Raw genomic sequence first — 25,564 nt, 5'->3', positions numbered from 1 at the left:
TGGCGGGGCCTACTGAAACATAGTTAAGCTGAGAGCATAAATGCGATCTGTATCAAAATACTTTTGTATCATAATATATCATAATTTTTCACTGAACATGTGCATAATCGACGTATCATAATATTTCAAAAGCACTTTTCTTTCAAAACATAATTTCATAAATCATGCATAATTTCAGAGAATAATTATTTAGTTTCATAATAAATATGAAATATCTCGAGAAGATGACTCATTACTTACCTTTCACAGAGCACTGAATGAATAGATCGACTAATTTCTAGGAGATTCTTCAGTGCCTATTATCCAAAATTATATTTTTACATTAATTTTAATTCAAAATTAAATCTAAACAAATCCCAAATCAAAACCTCATTTAGAATCAGACTCTTCCCTAAACTCGATCAAAATCATCAAAATGAAGCCTTTCACTATGTTAATCTTAGAAGGATAACTTTGGAGAGAGAAAAACAATCTAGAGAGAGAAAATTCTAGAGAGAGAAAGTAGAGAGAGAAAGTCCAATTCTAGAGAGAGAAAGTAAGGGTTCAGACTGAAAGAAGAGAGAAGAGAGAGAAACTCTCTCTCATTTTTATTTTGTTATTTATTTATTTATTTATTTATTATTTATTTTTTTTCTCTTTTTTTTCCTTCTTCTACTTCTTTCCGTGGCCTCCCTGGGTGAAAAAAAAAGGGGGAAAGAAAGAACTGATATGGGCTTCCGAGTTAATGCTTTCAGGCCTCTCATTGAGCTATCATTTGGACTGGCGACTCAGATCCAATTCCAAGCAGGCCTGGCGTGGACATGATCAAGACTATGGGCCAGCAGTCCAAAGGGCAACCCTAAATTACTTGCTTCCAGTCCAACCTAACAAATAAATAGATGTGTATGCTTTACATGAAAATTGAAATGCTTAGATATTTCATTTAATTGTACCTTTAGTTGTTCTAAATTATAGAATTACTAAGTGCATCTAAACAAGATTCAACCAATCATAATAGTAACCTAATGAAGAATTTGAAGATTTTCAAAATGTTTCTCCACTCTAAAATCACCTCAAGATCTGACCCAACCTGACTAATATTCGACTTATATTTGTATTTGCCTAACATATTTGTGGATATGACTGATATTTAGTTCTTGGTATCTATGTATATTCGGACTTCTATGATGAGTAGATAGGGATGTGGTACTGGTACTCGTTTATTTTCCAACACCATATCTAGTAAACTAGGTTTATCTTGGTGTGTTTGTAATTATCATTGAGGCTCTACCAATGGAAGAGGGTAGATATGCATCGAAATTAACAAAATATGAAATTTGATTTTTCACCTTAAATACTAAATTTTTACCTCTCTCTCTCTCTCTCTCTCTCTCTCTCTCTCTCTCACAGAAGAGTTAGGAAAACTAATCTGTCTCATGGAACACCCCTGCAGACTTGTATCTAATTTATACCTAACAAATGCCACGTATCTAATGTGCAGCATTTAATGGAACCGTTAGGTCTTAACAAATAGACCCCTAAAGCTAACTTAGAGTTGACCACACTGAATTAATGGGTAGGTTTTAGGTAGGTAGTTGATTCCAGGTTCCTCATTTCCAATCCAATTAGCTATCATCCTTACTTCTCAAAATTGCGGCAATCTTTCGATTAAGAATTGATATCTCCATACCAAGGATGTTTTTTCTGTAACAAATGCTATATGCTTATCCACCATGAGCATGCACAACTCCCACCTGCACTGTATGCGTCATTTATTCCACCCTTTTATTGCAAGTCCCACATCTAGTTCTGAGCTCTACATCTAATTTGAATCAACAAGCCCTAAGTTAAATATATTACTCTAATCCATTCTTTTGCGAGCAAATATAATGAAAAAATTAATCAACTCTTTCATTGATCAATTTATCCATGTTCTCATATTTTTTAAGACAAATAAGTTACTTTTCATAGATAGTATTATCCATGAAATAGAGAGAAAATCTTATCTACCTATGAGATGGCTAAATTATTTTTTCATCAGCTAATAAAATAAGTATTTAGTATTATTCCTAAAATACTCCATTCTTATTTTCAATATCTCCATCATTTAATGTTCAATAATTCAGTCACCTATTCTCCCCAAATCTAAAAAACATAAAGAACATTATGAAAATATGAATAAATTTTAGTAATTTATTCAAAAAAAATAGTAATGCAAAAGAATATAGATAATATATTTTGAAATTATTTTTTATATATTAAAAAATATAAATAATTTTTTTAATCAAAATATTATTTAAAAAATATAAAATTTTAAATAAATTTTTTACTCACGAAAGAAAGAACGAATCCTAAAGCTATGTTTTAGCGAGTCCTTTTCCTAATTAATATAAAAAAAATTATTTACCTAAATAATTTAGTTTTTAACTTATTTATCAGATTGATGCAAAACTGGTAAAACGTCATTTTGAATGGCATTTTATCATCGCCACATCACCCCCCATTTTTCATGTAGACCATGTAAAAAAAAATAAAAAATATAAAATATAAAAATATATGGTATTTATAAAAATGCCATTCCAAATGACGTTTTTAAAAATGTTATATTTTTTGACATTTTTTATTTCCCTCAAAAAAAGAAAAAAAATTGTAAAAAAGGTAAAAAAATTAAAAAAAAATAAATTTATAAAAAAATAAAAATTATAATTTTGATAAAAATAAAAATTATCATTTAAAATTAGTATCTCCATTTTAAATTATCTTTTTAGAAAATATCTTAAAAAAATTGATGTAAAAATAATTAAAAATACCATAAAAAAAGAATCAAAAACAAATAAAAATTATAATTTTAAAATTTAAAAAAATAAAAAATTTTAATTTTAATTCAAATAAAAATCATCATTTCAAATTACAATCTTCTTTTCAAATTAATTTTTTTTTTAAAATATCATAAAAAAAGAAAAAAATAGAAAAAAATAAAAATTATAATTTTGAATGAATTTTAATGAATAAAAATTTTAATTTTAATTCAAATAAAAAATTAAATTATTTTGTCCATTTAAAATTAATTTTTTTAAAAAAATATCTTAAAAAAATCTTAAAAAATTAAAAAATAAAAAATAACATAAAAAGAAAAAATGAGAGCCAAATAAAAATTATAATTTTAAATTTAAAAAAATAGAAATTTTAATTTAAATAAAAACCATCATTTCAAATTATTTTCCCCATTTCAAATTAATTTTTTTTAAAAAATATGTCAAAAAAATAAAAAAAAGTGCCATAAAAGAGTAAAATATTTAAAAAATAAAAAATTTAATTTTTAATTTTTAATTTAAAATAAATAAAATTTTTAATTTTAATTAAAATAAAAAATACCATTTCAAATTACTTTCTCCATTTCAAATTATTTTTTTTAAAAAATATTTCAAACAAAGAAGTAAAAATTGAGAAAAAAATAAAAATTTAAATGTTAACTTAAATAAAAAATATAAATTCAAATTATTTTTTATTTAAAATTATTTTTTAAAAAAAATATCCCAAAAAAATTATGGGGGTTAAAAAAATAAAAAATATCATAAAAAAAATATCAAAAAAATAAGAAAAAAATAAAAATTATAATTTTAAATTTAAAAAAATAAAAATTTAAATTTAAATTTTTTTTCATACTGCATCATAAGTAGCTGTTTATGTCCATACCAGATCGAGATGTACCAATGCGGTCTGATTCATCTCATAATTAAATTATCTAATATATTATTATTATTTATATTATAATTTCTATAGCCCTTTTAGCATAACTTTTTTTCTCCTAATGTTCTGAGACATATTAGAGTATGTGTATCCATATCCACAAAGCATAATATCCGATCACTTGAAATTAAATAATATAAAATAAAATTAATAATTAATAATATTAAATAGAATAAAAATATCAAGCATATAAAAAATGGTACAATAAAAGTTTCAAAAATACTAAGTACAAATCTAAAAAAGACTAAGTCCCACAAGGACGTCGTGGTGCCCATGGTCGCTTGGACCTTCTCAGGAAGGTCCTCAATGGCTGCTCCTGCTCCTGCTGTGATGGCTCCTCCCCTATATCAATAGAGGAGGTCTGCTGGTCATGCTACTCAAGAATAACGGATGCTGTCGAATCATCTACGGACTGAGCGACCCACTCAATCCTCTCATCTGGATACATGGATGGGCCTGAAAAGAAAGTATCATACTCATGTGGTCAATTGGTATCCGATGATGTCATCTGGGGGATGTAGAAAGAAGAAGGCACTGCCATCTGTGGATCAAAAAGCGGTGGCATCTGTGCAGCATCTAGTGATGACATCTGCGGAATATACAGTGATGGCATATGTGGAATATATGGTGACGGCATATATCTCATATCTGGTGCATCGACTGCTCCATATCAAGGCACACAGCTATATGGATGAACACCAATCGCCATCAATATTCTGAAACTTATTCTCTCTATCTCACGCAGTATTCAAATCCGTTCGTCCTCATCAGTCATAGATAAAGCACGACGAACATCCAACACAAGATCCGACATAGAATCAGTCTACAAAAATAAAAATAAAACAGTCAATATACTGTAAAATATAAAATAAAAATATAACATAAATAATATAAATTAATTTTTATAGTCTTACCAAAAGACGCACAGCAGAACTCTCGCCCTCGTATTCGAAAACTGCATACCGAGGCTGTCCAATGACTCGCACTGTAATGCTAAAAAATCAAGTCATGTAGTCATCGGTATATGAATGGCCTCTCAAAATAGGATCACCATGAACAATGTGATCTCGACGTGCATTTCAAATATCGATGTACTCTGCATGTCTGATATGCCAGTCAATATGAGCTCTCCCTCGTCGATCAATACGATGAAGTCCCTAACTGATATCAAACTGCTCTAGGATGCCCTGAATCTGACCAAACTGCCGCAAGATACGATCGGAAAGATGCCACTCTACTACATCAAAATAAATAAGTGACACCCTAGCAGTCCATATGTCATATCCAACTGTACACATCTGCGGCAATATAGCCAATATCTCATCTGTATATGGCTCCCATAAAAACTGATATAGTTAAAATAAAAAAAAAATAGTAAGCTAAAATTTTAATAGATTATGAATACTATAAAATGATATTTATAAAAAATTTAAAATTTATCCATCTATATGTATCAACTAATGTATCCAACTGGCACCTATAAACCCGTGCCACTCTCATCGATACGTGATGAACGTTGAATGCAACGTTCCATCTGTTTCACAATCTACTCATGTTAAATAAATTTTATCGAATTTAAAATAGTAAGTTTTAAATAAAAATAATAATATTTTTATACCTATATCTCAATGGTCCGTCCAGTCTGAATGGCACATCAGGATCATGCTGCTCTGATGGCATCTCGAGCAACTATCGTCGTAATAGACTGATAGTCGGCATACGCTCCCATACTCAAATCTACAAATTTTAAAAAAATCATACATGATATACCCAATGTTTGAAATATAATTGAATATTAAAAATAAAAATTTTTAATTCACATACCTGTAATAATATAAAATAATCATCAATCTCGCTCTGATCAGTATAAGAACCCCGACACATAGCTCTGTACAGGCAAGCTAGTACTGCACTACCCCAACTGAATCTACGAGCGAAGTCTAAATCCTCTAATAATGGCAAAAATATTAACTTCATTTTATTCGATGAAGTATAAGATAACAGGGCACCACCTAACTACCGCAGCACCTGACCCCTAACATACTGCTGCACCATCTCCTCTGGTGCATCATTCACAATATGAAAATATCGATAACGATCATCCAAACACTCAATCCTGAGTCGTGAATGATTGAAAAAATATGCATCGGGCTCAAACCCTAGCAATCGCAAGCACAAAGCCTGCCACTCCAGAATGATAAGCGTGGGATCAACTACGATAACTGGATCACCATCAACTGGTAGTCCAGTAAGGATGCTGACATCCTGTAAAGTGATGATTGTCTCATCAAATGGAAGATGAAATGTGTGTGTCTCTGGATGCCATCTCTCAAGCAAAGCAGTAATAAGACCAACGTCCATCTGTATACGACCAATCCGATATACTCCATAAAATTTAAGATATCATAAATAATCCAGCACTCTATGTGGAATGTCCTCTGTCCTCCAGAAGTCAGCATCGGATCGTCGTAGACGAAGGTGTCTGGGCTCCTGCAATAAAATATAATAATTAGATAACATACATAATTTTTTAAAAAAAATTAAATAGTAAATAAGATTGGAATGCTTACGCCACCATCTAAAATAGTCTGTGATCGATGGTGCTCCTGCATTGTAAGAATACTGCTGTTTCGAGGATCGAAATATCGCAAATCGTAAGTCATAATACGCTAATGAATCTAAAATAATGATATTATCACAAGTGTATTAAAAAATAAGAAATATGATATGATAGCCATTCATTTTATGAGAAATATATTTTAAACACAATATTGTCACACAATACAACTTAAACACAAAATTCAGTTCATCTCAGGATACTAAACACGTATATTCAAATACAATCTCACAGAAATACATAAAACAATGACGAAAATATATCTTCGGAGCCTTTAATTTCTTCCATTGCTTGAAGTTGAAGTGTGTTGAAGTATCCTAGGATAGCGGCGGCGGTCATAACCCTGTTCCTTACAAATACCACGGTGGTTCTTACTTCTTATTTGCCTATCATCCATCTCATTTCGTAGTCTTATTGACTTTGGTCTACCTTTCTGCTTGGGTCTCAAACGATGATGATCAGAAATATATTTGAATATACGTGTATGCATCCAATAATCTTAATGTGGTAATGGATTAAAGTCACTGCTCCAAGCATTCATATATGCTGTAATTGTATATGCATCATCCACAAAACCACTAAAATGTACAGCAATTTCTTAACACACAGCTAAAACGTATGAACATGGATATTTGTACATGCTCCACTTTCTCCAAGAATATTTTCTATCAGTTAAAGTAACAGTATGAAAATTTTCTCTACCTCGTAATCCTGTGCTTGCTCTCCTCGTAAGCACTTCATATATACCTCTTTGAAGATTGAATGCTGTTACTCTGTGCTGGTTAGCTTTAACTTGATCTTCAGCAATCTTAATTGTAATATGAGGAGTAAAAAGATTATTTGAATTTTTCTCTACATATCTCAAGGCTTGGACATGCCTCGTATTGAAGCATTTCATAAGACGATAAAATATCATTTAAACACAAGCTGTAATTGACATATTTCTAGCTCCTCATAAAATACTATTAAAAACCTCCGACAAATTTGTAGTTAAGACACCATAGCGCAGGCCATCATCATGTGCCAACGTCCACTTCTCCTTTTCTATCTCGGACAATCAGCTCCAAGCCTCTTCATTCACTGTTCTGATCCTACCTATGATAAAGTTGAACTTGCAAACTTGATGAGTGCTTCCTGCTTGCCATACTGCTCTTTTCAGCTACACATATTTAAAATGAGTGTTGAAATTACTGCAGATATGTCTTAAGCAGTATCGGTGATAGGCACATGATGGACTCTATCCAATAGACTCATCTGCGATGGTATTTAATATACTTGGATGCCTGTCAGAAATTAAGCATATTCCATGTCTATCTTTGACGATATGTGTTCTGAACTGAAAAAAAAATCAACTCCAACTTGCAGTCGTCTCCTCATCCACAATTGCATATGCTAATGAAAATATCCCATTCTCTACATCAATTTCTATTACAATTAACATCTTACCTTTAAACTTTCTATACAAGTGCATGCCATCAATGCTGATTACAGGACGGCAGTGCGTAAAATCCTGGATAGATGGTTTGAAAGTCCAGAATATATAATTTAAAACTCGGACATTGAAATTCACAGTTTGAAAAAAATTTCATGAAACAACTGTACTGAGATTTGCATGTTGAAGTGCAGCCATATAGTAGGGTAATTTAGCATAAGACGGCTCCCATTCTTCATAAATATCAACCAATGCTTTCTGCTTTCCACACCATGCTTTCCTGTATGACACTGTATATTGAAATTGATCATTAACGGCTGCCACAATAGCTTCAACTTTGACACCGAAATTTTTTTCAACAATATGTCAGACTAGTGTGCCAATCATCCTTCCACTGACATGTTTGTGGTCTCGACTCAACCCCATAAACAAATAAGTGTGAAGACCCTAATATTTTATGATTTGAAAATATCCATATTTTTTCAACAATACAGCACGAAACCTCCATTTATAATTTTGAACATTATCTGATGATGCGCTTCGTACGGATCATAATTTCGAATGCGATTGAACTACATTGTATGTCCGATGCTTTATAATGTGATAAAGATCAACAGGTCTCCTTACATAATCTTTACTCTCAAATATTAGACCTTTAAAAAATTCAGTCATCGAGAAGTCCCAAAATTGATAGTCAGAGTTCAATCTTCGACCAGCACTAACACAACCACCATCATCTAAATTTATATCGTTAAAAAATTATGGGGGTTCATGCAAACGAGGTTGAGGTTCTCTCACATTAATATTAGCCTGAACATCTTCATCATCATTCTCATCTTCACCATCATCATCATTACTGCTACTGTCCTCATCCATCCAATAGTCTTCATCTCCGCTTTCATCTGACTCAAAGCCTAAATTATCAGAATTTATTCCACCGACTACCCAGTCATCATTCCCTATATGAGTGTCGTCTCCCGCACTTATCACTACTTCTAGCAAAGGAAAAGTCGCCATAGCAGAAGACATAGGAGAAGTCACCATAGGATTCTGAATAATTGGACAATTAGGACTGACAGTAGTGGAATGTTGTTCTACAAATATGATCTCAACACTATCGGTTTGCACCATAGGAGTTACGAAAGGTAAGGAAGGCCCAACATTATTGTCCGCTTGAGTTAAAAGTCGATTATAGTATCCAAAACTTGATACATCTTCCTTTTCAATATATAATTCTAAAAATTGATATTCTAAATATTTCAAAGAAAAAGTCAGTATTTCTTCGACATCTTAATCATCATCAATTAGAACTAAGATATAATTGCTCTGCATTAACTGTCCCAACAGATTAAGAGATTTTCATTTCAATTTTATTTTATATTTTTCTTTGTCTACAAAAATACTGCTGTATAAATGGTCCAATAATTTTTGACGTGATAATGATGAAGATACTCTAATCATCTGATTTGCAGGGTGACTGTACTGCACACCAGTTTCATCATTCTGTATCATGCCATCATATATAATAGTACACAAACTCGAGTACTGGCCATTTTCTCGATGAAATCTACTTCAAAATCAAAATCAAAATATTTAATATTACTAATTATTTTACCGTTTCAAAAGATTTACATGATAAATGCATCATATCATCAATAAATAGGTACAGATAGATCCTATCCCATTCGAGAATTGCATTAATTCTATAGATTAATTACATTAATCAAATGATACGCAAAAGGGATCGAAAAAAATTTCGGCAGTATTTCTCCTTAGTTCTCTCCACACGATTGAAAATGTGTGAGAAAAACTAAAGAAAAATACTGTCCGAAATTTCTCTCGAACCCTCCGCATATCATTCGAATAATGTAATTATCTATAGAATTAAATGTAATTCCCAAACTGTCCAAACTGGACAATCAATTGACCAGTGTATATATTTTACGGTATCCGTATAAAAATATATAATCAAATATATATTTTATATAGATATCGTAAAATATCCTACATTGGTCAACTACAGGTCTACATTTTCATGAAATACAATATATTTTAAAATTTTTAAATTATGATCGAAGCAAATTTTAAAATAAATCTAGATCTAATGAGATAAAAATAAAAATTAAAAAATAATAAGATAAAAATTAAAATTAAAAAGATTGAAATAGAAGGATGCCGTGGGCCGCACGGGCCCATCGCCACGGATCGAAAGAGAAGGGCCGCACGGGCCCACCATCGGAGGACCACCGGGGCCCACCGTCGCGGCCCGCCGTCGGGGCCTGCCGCGGCACGTCGCCGGGGGGCCGCCGTCGGGGCCTGCCGCCGGGGAGTGCCGGCCGCCGCCGGCCCTCTATCGCCGGCGGCTAAGGAAAAAGAGGGAGAGAGAGAGAGGAAGAGGGACAGAGAGAGGAAGAGGGAGAGGAGGGGGCCGGCCAAGGGTCGGGGCCGCCGCCGGGGCTCGCCACGAGGGGCCGCCACCGGGGAGCACCGGCCCGCCTTCGACCCTCTGTCGTCGGTGGCCAAGGAAAAAGAGCGAGAGAGAGAGGAAGAGGGAGAGAGAGAGAGGAAGAGGGAGAGGAGGGAGCCGGCCAAGGGAGGGGGAGGGTCGGGGGCCGCCGTCGAGGCGCACCGCGGGGGGCCACCGCCGGCCCTCTGTCGCCGACGGCCAAGGAAAAAGAGGGAGAGAGAGAGAGAGGAAGAGGGAGAGGAGGGGGTCGGGGCCCTCGCCGGCCTTCTGTCGCCGGCGGCCAAGGAAAAAGAGGGAGAGAGAGGAAGAGGGAGAGGAGGGGACCGGCCAAGGGAAGGGGAGGGTCGGGGCCCGCCGTCGAGGCGCGTCGACCCGCCGTCGGTGACAGAGGGCGGCCAAGGAAAAAGAGGGAGAGAGAGAGAGAGGAAGAGGGAGAGAGAGAGAGAGGAAGAGGAAAGAGAGAGGAGGGAGCTCACCGCCGTCGGAAGCTCACCGTCGTACCGTCGGAGAGGAGAAATGTCGAAGAAACGTCAGAGAAGAGGGAGAAGAGGGAGAGAGGAGGGATTTTTTTTTGGATTTTAAGCTTTAAAAACACCAAAGGGAATGGCGTTTTTGAAAATACCATTCCCTTTGGTATTTTTCTCCATTTTTTCTTTTTTTATGATTTTTTTTAATTTTTTTTAAATTTTTTTACTTATTTTTATGTGATTTTTTCATAAATAAAATTAATTTAAAATGGGTATAGTAATTTGAAATGATAATTTTTTTATTTAAATTAAAGTTAATTTTTTTTAAATTAATAATTATAATTTTTATTTTTTTTACCATTTTTTATTTGAATTATAATTATAATTTTTAATTTTTTAAATTTAAAATTATAATTTTTATTTTTAAATTAGAATTAGAATTTTTATTTTTTTCAATTCAATTCTTTTCCCTTTTTTTATGATATTTTTTATTTTTTTACACTAATTTTTTTTTCAAATATTTTTTTAAAAAATAATTTGAAATGGAGAAAGTAATTTGAAATGATATATTTTTATTTTAATTAAAATTAAATTTTTTATTTTAAAAAAAATTTAATTTAGAATTTTTATTTTTTTTCACTTTTTTTTCATTTTTCTTATGGCATTTTTTTTCTTTTATTTTTTTTGAGTTCAAATTAAAATTTTAATTTTTTTATAATTTAAAATTATAATTTTTATTTTTTTTCCCATTTTTACCATTTTTTGCTATTTTTATAAAATTCTTTTAAGATATTTTTTTCATTTATTTAAAATATTTTTTAAATAAATTAATTTGAAATGACGAAAGTAATTTGAAATGATGTCTTTTATTTTAATTAAAATTAAAATTAAAAATTTTATTTTTTTTAAATTTAAAATTATAATTTTGATGTTTTCTAATTTTTTAAAGTTTTAACTTTTTATGGCACTTTTATTTTTTTAATTTTTTATCTTTTTGAACATCTTTTTTTAAAAAAATTAATTTAAACGGAGAAACTAATTTGAAATGATGGTTTTTATTTAAATTAAAATTTTAATTTTTTAAAATTTAAAATTATAATATTTATTCTTTTCATATTTTTTCTCATTTTTTAATGATATTTTTTATTTTTTAGATTTTTTAATTTTTTTTAGATATTTTTTTGAAAAAAATTAATTTTAAATAGAGAAAATAATTTAAAATTATTTTTTTATTTGAATTAGAATTAGAATTTTTATTTTTTTAAAATTCATTCAAAATTATAATTTTTATTTTTTTCTCAATTTTTTCTTCTTTTATAATATTTTTTTAAAAAAATTAATTTGAAAAAATTAATTTTATGGTATTTTAAAGATATTTTTGAGATATTTTTTTAAAAAATTAATTTTAAATTAATTTTAGAATTATAATTTCTATTTCTTTTCGATTCTTTTTTGTATGTTATTTTTAATTTTTTTTACACCAATTTTTTTCAGATATTTTTTTACAAAGATAATTTGAAATGGAGATGCTAATTTTAAATGATAATTTTTATTTTTATCAAAATTAAATTTTTATTTTTTATAAATTTAATTTTTTTTATTTTTTTCTATTTTTTATTTTTTTTTTAGGGGGAAATAAAAAATATCAAAAAATATGATGTTTTTAAAAACATCATATTTTTTGGTGCTTTTTATTTTTATTATTATTTTTTTATGTGTGGTCTACTTGGAAAATAGGAGTGACGTGGCGATGATAAAATGTCATTTAAAATAATATTTTATTAATTTTACATCAAATTGATAAATAAATTAAAAATTAAATTATTTAGATAAATAATTTAATTATATTAATTAAAAAAAAACTCATGTTTGAGCATTCTAAAATACGTCATCCGTGGAATGATGGAATTGGAATCGGATGATGCGGCCTCTCGCTGGCTTGGAAACCGGGGTGGCATCTACATCACGGGACTTGGTTTTCCTACTAACCGTGTACGTTATTCTTTCTCATATTCCATGTGCGCCGACGCCCGACAGAATAGGACATTTGCGGCTATAAAATGGATAAGACTGCACTCACTATCCGATCTGGTCTTGATTGAGATGTGCTGATTAGAATGGACGGAAAGAAGTGCAATGGATATAGAAAATTTAGTTGAATAAGATATTTGCAGAAATTTCTTTTAAAGATAGTGTAGAGAGAGAGATGTAAATGGATCTATTATCTATTATATATATTTTAAATGGAGACCAAGGTTGTATCGGGCTGGCCATGTACCATGCCAAATGGATAATGCATTCTTTTCCGTTGTTTGTTATTTTTTTAAGCCATCTATTTACAATGAGTGGCTTCTACCCCACTTTCATGAAACTCAAGTGTTAATATATATATATATATATATATATATATATATATATATATATATATATATATAAATATAATTTAAAAAAAATAAAAATAAATTTGAAGATAATTTATCAATTTGATTTGATTGAAGTGCCTATTATAATGACCTTCGAATCCTCTCTCTCTCTCTCTCTCTCTATATTAGGGTATGAGTCAATTTTGTGAGCTATTTTTCGCCAACTAGAGTATTTTGATTTGGAACTGAAGTAACTTGAATCATGTCATAGCTCCAGCCCACGACCCCGGACACTAGCTGACCTCATCACAAAAGGGATGTGGTGAATGTCAACTCCAACTCATCAAAAAATCGATCCAAACATACATCAGACAATGTCGTCCTAAGGATCATGACCTCATACATGCTTAATTGATCTCAGATTCAAATAGGGATGGCAATGGATAGGGTTTGGGTTAGATATTATACTACCCATCCTCAAATCTGAACTTAATACTCTATACCCATACCCTATTCGATATCCGATCGGGTAAGAAAAGAGATATCCATCCCCATACCTAATGGGTTCGAGGATATCCACGGATAACCCATTTTCTCATACCCAACCCATACCTGCCCTATGCTTATCCTATACCCAAAAAAATAAACAACCAAAATAATTTTATGCATATTATCAATCAAAATAAAATTATCAATTCAACATAGAATATAATTTATAAGTCCAAATTTATAGAAATGAAATATAGAAATAGAATTACAATTCAACATAGAATATATAAATAATCAAAATAATTTTATGCATATTATCAACCAAAATAGAATTACTAAAACAGAGTTATAAACATATATATTTGGATATGGATTCGGATATTATCCGTATCTGTAGGTTCGAATTGGGTTCGGATTCGGATTTGGATAAAAAACAGCACTACCCATATCCTATCCATATCCGTGTTACAATTTTTGGGTTTTACCTAAATCCGAATCCAAACCTGATCACACCCTATTTTTTGAGTTTGACTGGATTTGAGTAAGGTGCATACCCATTAGGTCGGATTAATTTTGCCATCTCTAGATTCAAACCAAGGTGGCACTCTGATGCCATGTCGAGCTCAAGCATTGGCCATCTTAATGATAATGTTGATTCACTGGGACCTCCTAGTGACTTCTGAAACTTGGATGGAATCCGCAACTAGCTCCACAACTAACAATCATGATTTACAAGTGGATGGATTTCTTATTCTAATGGTCTACCAGATTGAGACCTAACAATCTAGCAAATTAAGGCCTAATGGCTTATCGAATTTAGATGTAACATCCTATAGCTCCATCTTTATATAAAAAGATAATCAGAAGATTCTAAGATAAGCAAGCAAGTACACCCATAGAGAGCAGTATCCAGACACACTCTCTCTCATGCTCCAATCACTTTCCTCCTTTCTTATTCTCAAGCTCCAACTAACTTAAGTATTAGAGGATCTCCCATCGATCGGAGCATCTCTGATGCATGCAGACTTTCATTGTAGGTTCTCCAGGGAGGAAGCATCTCATCGCCAGGCCTGAGTTCTATGTTGGCGAACGATCGATGTCAGTCCAAAGACTTGTAGCAGCAATATATATATAGAGAGAGATAGATAGACTAGACTCAGATCAATTGGATCTAAGACCAAATCTATCAACTCCCCAACCCTTGGATCAGCACGGATCTTGACGCACTCTTTTTTAGCTAATAGAGGGTCCCACGGCCATTTGGCTGATATAGCTTTATTTTAAAAAAAGCTCACTTATAAGGGATGGGACTATATTGGCCTTTATTTGGATGAGGTGCATTTGAAAACAAAAAAAAACTATCTCAATGTATATGAGACACGAAAGGGATAAACTTTTTGGCCTATAAAGCTTTTGTTTGGATAAGGTGATATTTAAAAATAATAAAAAATATATGTATTAATGGGGATGGGACATGAAAGGATGAGCTCTTTTTTAAATGATATTCTTCCATTTCTCTTGTCGGCAAAACATGAGACATTCTCTCTCTCCCTCTATTTCTCTTCGACATAAACTCCTCTCCCTCTCTCTTATCGGTTCAAACACCTCTTATTCTTTCTCTATCCATCTCTCTCTTGCTAGCACAAACTCCTCTCATTTTCTCTCTCGTAGGCACAAACATCTCTCATTCTCTCTCTCTTCCCCTCTTTCTCACTGGCACAAACTCCTCTCATTCTCTCTCCCTCTTTCTCTGGCTAGCACACTATCCAAGCTCTCTCTCTAAAACTCTCGCTTCCTTTCTCTCTCATCAAAATCATGATCCATCCTCTCATTCTCTCTCTCTCCTATTTATCTCTCTCTCACTGGAACCATCCATTCGAGATACCTCATTTCTCTCTCTTCATCTCATCGATCATCAGAATCGGGCAATGTCTTTTTATTTAATTAGTTTGTATTATGTTTTGACAAAATCTTTTTCTTGTGACTTACTAAGTGGTTGTAATTTGTATAGAAAGATGATTTCGAAGCTAATATCAGTGGTGATTTATTAGAGAAAGAGCAATTTGATGAGCATGTAGGCTCACCGGTGTTTTAGATCATATACTTATAATTTTGTTATGATGGGCACTATTTTGATTTGGATAGGTATTGCAAGTAAGTGAAGTATATGATGCATTCCATCATTAAGATGTAAAGATATATGTTTGTATATAGTTGTGAATGAACGAATTACTTTTACACAACGATATGATTTATTGTTTGATTTGTACATTCAATGTTATGTTGATGATTATGAATTTTAGATATTTATTCTCTATAATAGATGAAGCAAAGCGGTTCAACATAAATTAATTTATATTAAACTTTATATTTTAGAATAAATAGAAACTGTCCAAGAGTCCTCCCATGATAAACAACAATAAAGTAGGATAAATACTAACTTTTGATGGAATAAAGACAACATATATAGAAACAAACACAAACTCCATAGAGTAAACACAAATAGTCTAAAGATAAATGCAAATCTAGGGAGTTGCTCTCTATCTTGTATAAAACTATAATAGGATAAATACAAACTATCCCAGAATAAATAGAAACTTTATATAACAAATATAAACTCCGTGGCTATAAACATCTGAATTAGAGATGGAAGAGAGGGAGAAAGAATAAGAGGTATTTACATGGGCAAGAGAGAGAGGAGAGAGAGAATGAGAGGAGTTTGTGCTTATGAGAGAGAGAGAATGAGAGATATTTACATTGGTGAGAGAGAGAGAAATTTCTATCGATGAAGACGGAGGGAGAGAGAACGTCTTATGTTTTGCCAGTGAGAGGAGAAGAATGCTATTTGAAAGAGAGCTCATCCCTTCATATCTTATCTCTATTAACATATATTTTTTTTTATTATTTTTAAACATTACCTCATCTAAATAAAAGGTTTATAAGCCAGAGAGCTCATCCCCTTCATATCCCATCCCCATTAAGACAGTTTTTTTTTTATAAATTACTCCTCACCCAAATAAAGGCCAAAATAGTCTCATCCTCCATAAATGAGTTTTTTTTTTCCTTAAACAAAGAATATTAGCCAAACGGCCATAAGTGCCTATCATTAACTAAAAAGTAGTGCATCAAGATACATGCCAGTCCAAGAGCTAGGAAGTTGACTAGATTTGGGCTCAGATATGATCGACCTGAGCCCCCCCCTCCTCTCTCTCTCTCTCTATATATATATATATATATATAGTCATCATGATGCATAAGCATAAAAATATATTTAATATTGAAGAACATTATTGTTCAGGCCAAGATAAAAAGGAGCGTGCATGTCAGTGTGTTTATTCATAAAAACCTCTAATTTGTTTAAATGTTTTTAAGTTATTAATTACCTAAGCTTTTGAAAATATTTCTTTGAAAATCTGTACATGCTTGAACTATGTGGAATTACCTATATCGAAGAAAAATGACAAAGTGTTTGCCTCTCATGAAAGCATTAGGTTAGTTATGACACATTATTTGTTAAAACTCTAAACTATTATATATGACTGAATCACATGTATAAATAAGTCTATAAACAATGAGAACTACACAATGCTAGTTTTCTACGTATTTTTTGGAAATTTATGCTCCATGTGACTATGTCTTATAAATATGATGTCAATTTCATCATGGTTAAATCTATTTTCCTTTCAACCGTGATGATTCCTAGTACTCCTGTTATGTGTTTTCTAGGGTGCAAAGAGGACAGAAAGTGATCGCATTCAACTAGAATTCAAATATATAAGATAAGCATCTTTGATCGGCTCCTCTAAAGTTATAGGGAGTTGGTAGAATTCATTCTAATAGAACAAATCAGTTGTTATTGTAAAAATAAAGCCAATTGATCTGTCGATTGAAGTTCCAAAAAACAAAAGACATGTTTAGTTGGAGGGGGGAGGTGTTTAGACTCTAGAATGAAAATGAACGACTCTCATTTCAGCCATTTGAGTGAGAGAAATCTCATTCCCATTCCAATTTTAGAGGAATGGGAATGCTTTAATACCCCAGATTTCGATCATAAACTAAATGCAATAGACGATATAGCCATTCCAATTCTCATTCCAATTTTAATTTTGATTGAGAACAAACACACTCAAAATTGATTGATAGATCTCAAGAGGTACTCAAAAATACCTAATTTTGTTAATAGATCGACCATGTTTAGAATGTATTAGTAAGCAATTATAGTTTTCATTGTCACAGTGGTTACAAGAGCGATCGAAAATTTCAATTCAAGGCAATTCGTCCAAAATCATCATCATCCTACAATGTTGTTTCCATGCTTGGCGGTTTTTACGAGCTGGGGATCAAGGAATATTGACTATGGGCAAAAAAGTTTCCATCCCCAAGAACAAAAGATGTTTATAGTTGGTTAGCCATCCAAGTTGCAATTAGGTATCATTGGTAATGGAAGTTGAAGCAGTAGTTTGATGGTTTGTATGCTTGTTCGCCTAAGATGATTAGTGGGGTACCATTTTGAATTGAGATCCCTCTTGCAAGTCTTTTTTAAGACCAACTTACAATTTTGATTTCAATGAAAATAGGTTCTCTAATTTTATTGGCATTAGTATTAGACATGTTTGATGCATTTGTACCCAAAGAAAAAGCAAAAAGACAGGTTTGATGCATGTGAGAAGCAATATATACAATGTGACATTCAACTAGTTAATTAATATAACTGATTTTATTTGTTTTGAACCTTTTCCTGACTCCCCAGACTTGGAGTGGCCCAAGGTGGCCCCTATTTTTCATTCTATAATCATGTAACATGACATAATACAAGTTAAACTTTTGGAAGAGTTTGCTTAATATATCATCATAGATGGTCATTCATTTTCTTCAACCCAATCAAAATTACACCACAAACAACAATCTCAAATCTCATAGTATGCCGTACTAAAACTCAAACTAAATTAACTGAATATTTATATTTTTTTGATACATGATATTTACATATTAAATTCAGAAAAAAACAAAACTAGGAATTATTAAATCAGTGCAAAGATGGCCGAGGCTACTAAAAATACTGTCGCCTTCTTCCACCAGCATATTGTAAGACGGAGATCTCATCCGACGTCTCCAGCAGGCCCAAATTCCTTCGTGTATACGTCCGGTTAATAATACGTAAATAAACCCGACCGGTCGGCGATCGGACCGATTCGCTCCCCCCTTCGGACATTTTCTACCAGCACTGGTCCGTCTCCCACGTCCGGCGACGGAAGCCGGAGAAAGATGTCGCCACCGAGGGGCTCGAGGAGGACGACGGGAACGGCCGCGGGCCGCGTGGCGACCACTGCTGCCGGCCGATAGCCGTCGCCGCCGCCGCCGCCAACCTGCGGTCATAGTCAGCGCGCTTCTCCGGGTTGGAAAGTGTGGCGTAGGCGGCGTGGATCCGCATGAACTCGTCGGCCGACGCCCCCTTCCGGTCGGCCGCCACCACGTCCGGGTGGCACTCCCGCGCCAGCCGCCGATACGCCGCCTTGACCTCCCCGCCGGTAGCCCCGGCGGCTATCCCGAGCACGTCGTACAGCGTCGCCATGGCGGCCGCCGTCGCGGGGGCGTGCAGCGCAGCGCAGCGCGGGGACGATCGGAGCGCGCAAATCGGGGAACCAAAGGGAGTCGGGATCCGAGCGCCAAGAAATTCGGAACAAGCGAGAGAGGACAGCGTAATCATGAGATCATAAGCGGAATTGGAGGCGGGGAGAAGGTTCGTAGAGTGCTTGGAATTCGGAATCGGGATCCCCTATTTAAAGGGGAGGTGGGAGAGCTTATCCAGGGACAGTCTATCCAGGACGCGGTCGAGTCAGCTAAGCGCTGGATTGGGTGTACTGGTTTACAGCTCCGCCTACGTTAACCGAACCCCCGGAATATCGAGAACAAAGGTGGGGCCGCCCGGCCCAAGGGGAAATGGATAAACTTGATAGGGTGGCAACGTCGATATGGATTGGATTAAAACAGTGGGGTCCTACCCCTGCTAACGTCGGAATGAGGCTTTTTCTTGCATGATGGTGCGGTTGTGATGACTACGAAAGCTGGAGATGGTCTGCTGGAGAGAGTGCCATTTCAGTGGATGGCTGCATGCAATTGGATGGCCACAATCCATCCACTCGGTTATTGATGAATGGTGGCAGTGAATGGAGGACAAATTGGGTGGATGGAACAAGCATTCTTGTTTGTGGATAGAGTTTTGTCGGATGACTTGGTGGGACTGGCAATTTATTCTACTCCATCAAATATTTTATCTGGACGATACTAATGAGGTAGATTTTATCTGACTTGCAATGGATTCGAGATAAGCATGAGTAATAGTAAAAATATGTCCCAAATTCAAGCCGATATATATAGCTTTACACAAATCTCTTACTTGAGTTAAAAAAATAATTTTTATAATTTTATCAGATCCAATCTATCCATTCTGCCTCATCTAACTCGATCTGTCTTATTCGTCATATTTCAAAATTAGTACAAGATGGATACAGATGATAGCCTATCTGACACACATGTTTTACCCATTGCCATTCTTATTAATTAGCATATATTTTTAATGCAGTTTGTACCAAAAAGTGGATTCAACAAGTTTGACACAACTAAAATTAATTTTTGGATACTAATTTATTAAACTAAAAGAAGTGTTGCTTCATCTAGAACCAATGCTGGAATGGCTTTCGAATTAATTAAAAGAACGAAGAGTTGGTAATTTGCAACCTAATTAGCAGCATTTCTTAGGATGAATTGACAATTATTTGTACTAGGGCCGGCGATTAACCTGTTGTATTCAGACACATGAAGGCCAATGAGTGGCATAAAATGGTAGTTCATCCGGATCACCACTCACCTACTAACAAATCTCATTTATTATTGATCAGTTATCAGCAAATCTAAAACCCAATCATCTTTGTGTACCTTAATTAATAAACTTCCACTAGAATCAAACAATTAGTAATAAACTTATATGTGGCTTGTTTTGAATCCCTTTGGTTTACGAACTGCCTTGTAGCTCCTAAAGTCAGCTCCCACGAGGCATGCAAGGAATAATGCAAGGCAGTAACCAAGAGACAAAAGATTTGAGATTTCAATTCTTCGAGAGGGTTTGATTAAAGAGAATCTCCTACTTGGAACCACATACGCAAGATCATTTAAATATAGAATTTATTAAGAGAATGCCGGCATAGTACTTTTATTGAAGGTTTTGGCTAATGATTGTACTCTGACTTTTTTTTGGATAAACCGGAATGTTCATACCTAATGGACTGGAATATATTGCAAAAATTCAGAAAATAAGATGGATTTAAATTCCATAAAAATGCAAGAAGAATTGGATCATAGAATATCATCTGAATGCTCGACCACAAAAGATGCCATCCAATCCACCACTTCATTGGTTTCTCTGAGTATAAAACCTAATATAGATATTAGAAAGCCTCTAAATATCACATAGTTATGGATGTTCTACTCTTGAACTGGTCTTTTTTGCAATCCACCCGATCACAATTATAGAGCATCTTCGAGGAAGATGTGGTTAGCCTTCAAGATATTAACAACATACAATAATTCTTTCTACGCACTCGTGGACTTTGCTTCGAGTACCGACCGTCATCCGCCTACTGCTATCAATCCAAAGTTAGGCCTCTGATAACAAGTTCATCTTCTCATCTTCCACGTGTTCAAATGCTGTCATCAAAGTTAACTTTTTTTAAAAAAAAAAAAAAAAATAATGAAGTGAGGGCTCCCAAATAAACCAATTTAGAAGCAGCCAGAATTGAACATGAAGTGCACCAACAAGATTGAGGAAGTATTAAGTATTGATTTGGACGGAGATATTTCGCCTGCAAAGCACCACCAAACATTTAATATTTGATGATGCGGTTGGTCAGGTAGAGTGGCTGCATCTTTTGGAAAAAGAGCAGAACCATGTTGCTCCTTTCCTGCCAAAATTTTGAATTTGGTGTTAAAATGATAAACTTTACTTTTATAAATCATATTGCATAGCTTTAGTTATATATGACTGTGTCATTTAATTGATTTCATTAGTATGTTTTCTGACAATAATTGCTTCACTTCCTAGTGCATCACTAGCTTAAGCTAGATGGCAAAAATATCCTCGTTTAGGTAACGGTTGTGGACTATTTTTGTTAAAAAGAAGTAATGGCTTTGATAATGTAATTCATGAGTTAATTGACTTGATCTATTTGAAGTAATGTATCTTTACCTTTTGAAAATTGTCTAAACAACTTGGATATTTTTATTGTCAGGCATGATAGGCTTCCCTTGAGCCTAACTTCAATGGTAGGCGAAATGGAGAATTTTCGAAAAGAAGAATTTTTCAAAATAAGGCTCAAGTCTTTTGTTTCTTTCTCTTTATCTTTTTCTATATGCAAAAACTAATGTATATAACTCTAATTTATACTGGTGAGTTTCATTCTTACATAATTCAGATTGAATTCTTTCTCTTAGCTTCTGGAAGGACATTCACTATTGAATAAGTTGGATTGAACTTATATTTCTAATTTAAATAGGATTAGATCTCTAAAAAAATATGATGAATATAAAAAATTATAAAAAATATAAAAATTTTATAGGAGATGAATCTCGACTTCTACATCAATTTTGTCTTCTATCTACACCTAATTTTTCATAAATTGCAAAATAACCTTTGATCAAAATTTTTTTTGAAAAGAAAAGTTTCGATTTGACCAACTCGTTTCGAGATCCAAATGATAAAATTTTAGTCCCCAATTTAGCTCCTTGAAAGGCTGACATAAAATTGTAAATATTGAAAAGATATTTAATTAAAAAAAAATAAAAAAATTATCTCAATCGGATATCATATGATTGAGTTATCGTCTCTTGAAATTTGGCACGTGATTCAGCTTCATGATATAGTAGATCTTGTTTTTGGACCTTATATAGCTCTACATGTGATCTATATCGAGTCCTCGGTGATGATGAAAGTAATCCACATCGAGTCTGGTGATCTTTCTAAATATCTGTAATATTCAAAGTAGTCCACGTTGAGTCTGATAATTCATTTGGATTAATTTTGTGGAGAGTTATCTTTTTGAAATTTGATTACTACTTTTGTTAGTTTAAATTTTTTTTTTAAATATATTTAATCTCAATCAATATGAATCTATTCGAATTTAGATTAAAAGGGGAAAAAAAAAATCCAAATCACACCTTTTTCGGTGCTTATCTTACGAGAAACATGAGGCAGAAAGAGGCACCAAAATATGGTGACGAATAAAACCCTTCAGACAACGACATAGTCAAGAAGTGTCACAGTAAGCCATGGATTACGAGTTGGAAACGCAACACCATCAAATGGGAGATTCTATAAATTCGCATTTATCAAAACTACCCGTAAGCACTCGTCACCTCTTTCTCTTCTATTATAACGCAAACTACTCTTGCCCTTCTTTTTTATGTCCCTGAACTTCCAACCAGGCTAGATCATGGCCACCCGTTCGCGGCGCTCTACACATGTATAAAAATAAACCAAAGATTAGTGGTGATGGCTCCTCTGATTACATGATCACACGATATGTCCATGGCTTCCCAAACGTCCATCATGCGTCTCCAATACTAATCAAAACTTAAAACGGAAGAAATAATCTCATGCACCCGAAAGCCGTAGGTCCATGGCCATAAATCGGAACGGGAACAAGGATTGGGCCGGCGGAACCCGACCACGCTATGGGCCACCTTGGACGCCGGCTCGGACTGGTCCCTGAATCTTTGGGATGGTGATGGCGGTGGACAACCCACCCATCGAGGGGTCCAAACTAAGTTCGTAAGTAGCAACTAAAGATAGCAATCGGATCAGATCGAATTATAAATAGATCAGATCATAAATGGATCGGATCAGAAAATAATCAATCCAAATCCGATCTATTTATTAAATGGATCAAAAATTCAAATCTGAACCCGACCTGTTTATTAAACAGATAATCCGATCCGATCCGTTTAACCTGTTTATTAAATAGGTTAAATTAGGTTAAACGGATTAAACAGGTTAAACGGATTAAACATGTTAGACAGATCGGGTTAAATAAATCAGAAACAGGTTAAACGGATCTTAAATGGGTTAAACAGGTTAAACAGGTCGGGTTAAATGGGTCAAAAATAAGTTAAACATGTTAAATAGGTTATTTGACTCAAGCCGATCTGAATATTAAATGGGTTAAATAGATTAAACGGGTCAGATATCTAAAATCCAAATCCGACCCACTCATTAAACGGGTTAAACAGGTTGATCCGTTTATGATCCAAACACATTTAGCCTAAATCCAAATTTGTTTACGACGGGTTGAACACGGATCGAGTTGATAGATCGGATCATATTTTGCCAGTCCTAATGGCAACTCGGAACCAAGGTTTATACGCTTGGGCCGGAAAGGAGCAGCTGGAGAAGGGTAGCTCTTTCAGCTTAGTTTGGTTGAACCAAGCCCAGAAGCCGGTTTGAGAGATGCAGATCGACCAGATTGTTCCGGTTGGTTCATGGGGTCACCATGGCCAAGAGACACCGGCTCAATGCAACCAATGCTATAGCTGAGTATAACGTAGGCACCATCTTTCTCTTTATTTTTTCGCTTAGATCATGGGTAATGCTTTGGTAAAAATATATATGGTGTATCAGGTATTCCAAGTTAATATCATATTGAAAGTTCAATCAATCGGTGATTTTAAATCTTCTCGTTATAAAGTGTTTCTTTTTTTTTTTTCCCCTCTCTATTCCATTGAGACAGTATAGACATGTCAAAATATCCCAGATATGTGTACGTTAATATCACTATTGTGGGCAGACTGTAGGGGGACCTTCCTTAATAATTTCACATCGGACAACTCTGATGTGTGTATATGCTTAAGAGGGATATGAGTACACCTTCCCTCACGAGGTGCTTTTTTCCATGTGGAAGGAACAAAATCGTGAGACCGTCTGCGTGATGCTAGGCCGAGAGATAAATCTCCCGGTGGGGCCCGATCAGGAGCTTCAGGGACAACCTCCGGTGGGAACCACGGGGCAATGCTCCTCGTCCGGACCTAGCCAGAATGGACAATACTTCGTGGGACGGAGCGTGGTTGACTCCGACGATCTGTTTGACACGTGCGCACAATAATTACGTATTTGGTTATGGATAGCAACATAATATTTGTTTGCACTTTACTCATTTCCTCTACCATTTGGACCAAACAATGTTTCTACTTGAATAAGGAGTGACATGTTTTTGGGTGCCAAAGGTTGTAGCCCATTTTTTCCGAGTCTTCCAGGACAAAACTTAGATGGCATAAGGGTTAGAAACCTGCACCTTCAAAGTATGAGATGAGGCCACAGATCTTCATTATTTGAGGACCTGTTTGTTACTTTTTTTTTTTTCTTTCTATAATTTGTGAAATTACACATGAGGATTGATTTGAAAGACGGTGTTCCTACTAAAATTTTCCTATATCTTATTTCTATCTTTGCTTATTTATGAAAGCAATAAATTTTTGCTCATAGAGTTATTGAAGATTGCCCCCACCAAAAAAAAGAAAGAAAGAACAAAAAAAAAAAAAAAAGTTTCTCCATATGGGCCTGGACTGGTACACTTGTCTTAGTCATACCTCCTCAACCTAAACCACCAATCTATGATAGGACATGAGATTGAAGCAAGCACAAAATTGTCACCTAAATTTGAGCATCAGATGGTTAGAGTTTAACTTGAACTCCAAAAGATGTTAGTGGTCTGGTATTAAGTTTGCTGGAGCCTAAAGTGCATTTGGCTTATGACCTAAATCTGAATGGATTAGAATAAGAATTGAAATGATTATATTTCTCGATATATTTGATTTATGACTGAAATCAGAATCAAAATCTAAATGATATTTTAATACCAACGAAGTGTCGGAATTGAGCTTGAAATTGAAATTAGATTCGAACATCACCGACCAAATAGTTAGGATAAGGATCACTCATTACCATTTTTATTT

The 25,564-nt window shown here is 34.0% G+C and overlaps 1 protein-coding gene across 1 annotated transcript; it reads right to left on the bottom strand.

Moving 5' to 3' along the window:
• Window positions 1–18,486: 18,486 nt before the first annotated feature.
• LOC105059619 (chaperone protein dnaJ 11, chloroplastic) lies at window positions 18,487–19,378 on the bottom strand. The gene has a single exon (XM_010942990.4). The coding sequence runs from the start codon at window positions 19,269–19,271 to the stop codon at window positions 18,780–18,782; it is 492 nt and encodes a 163-aa protein (XP_010941292.1). The 5' UTR covers window positions 19,272–19,378; the 3' UTR covers window positions 18,487–18,779.
• Between the last annotated feature and the right edge of the window lie 6,186 nt (window positions 19,379–25,564).

Source organism: Elaeis guineensis, chromosome 16 (genome assembly GCF_000442705.2).
Source record: "Elaeis guineensis isolate ETL-2024a chromosome 16, EG11, whole genome shotgun sequence".
Classification (NCBI taxonomy): Eukaryota; Viridiplantae; Streptophyta; class Magnoliopsida; order Arecales; family Arecaceae; genus Elaeis; species Elaeis guineensis.
The sequence above is the reverse complement of the archived record's forward strand: the minus strand, read 5'-3'. Positions and strand labels throughout refer to the sequence as shown.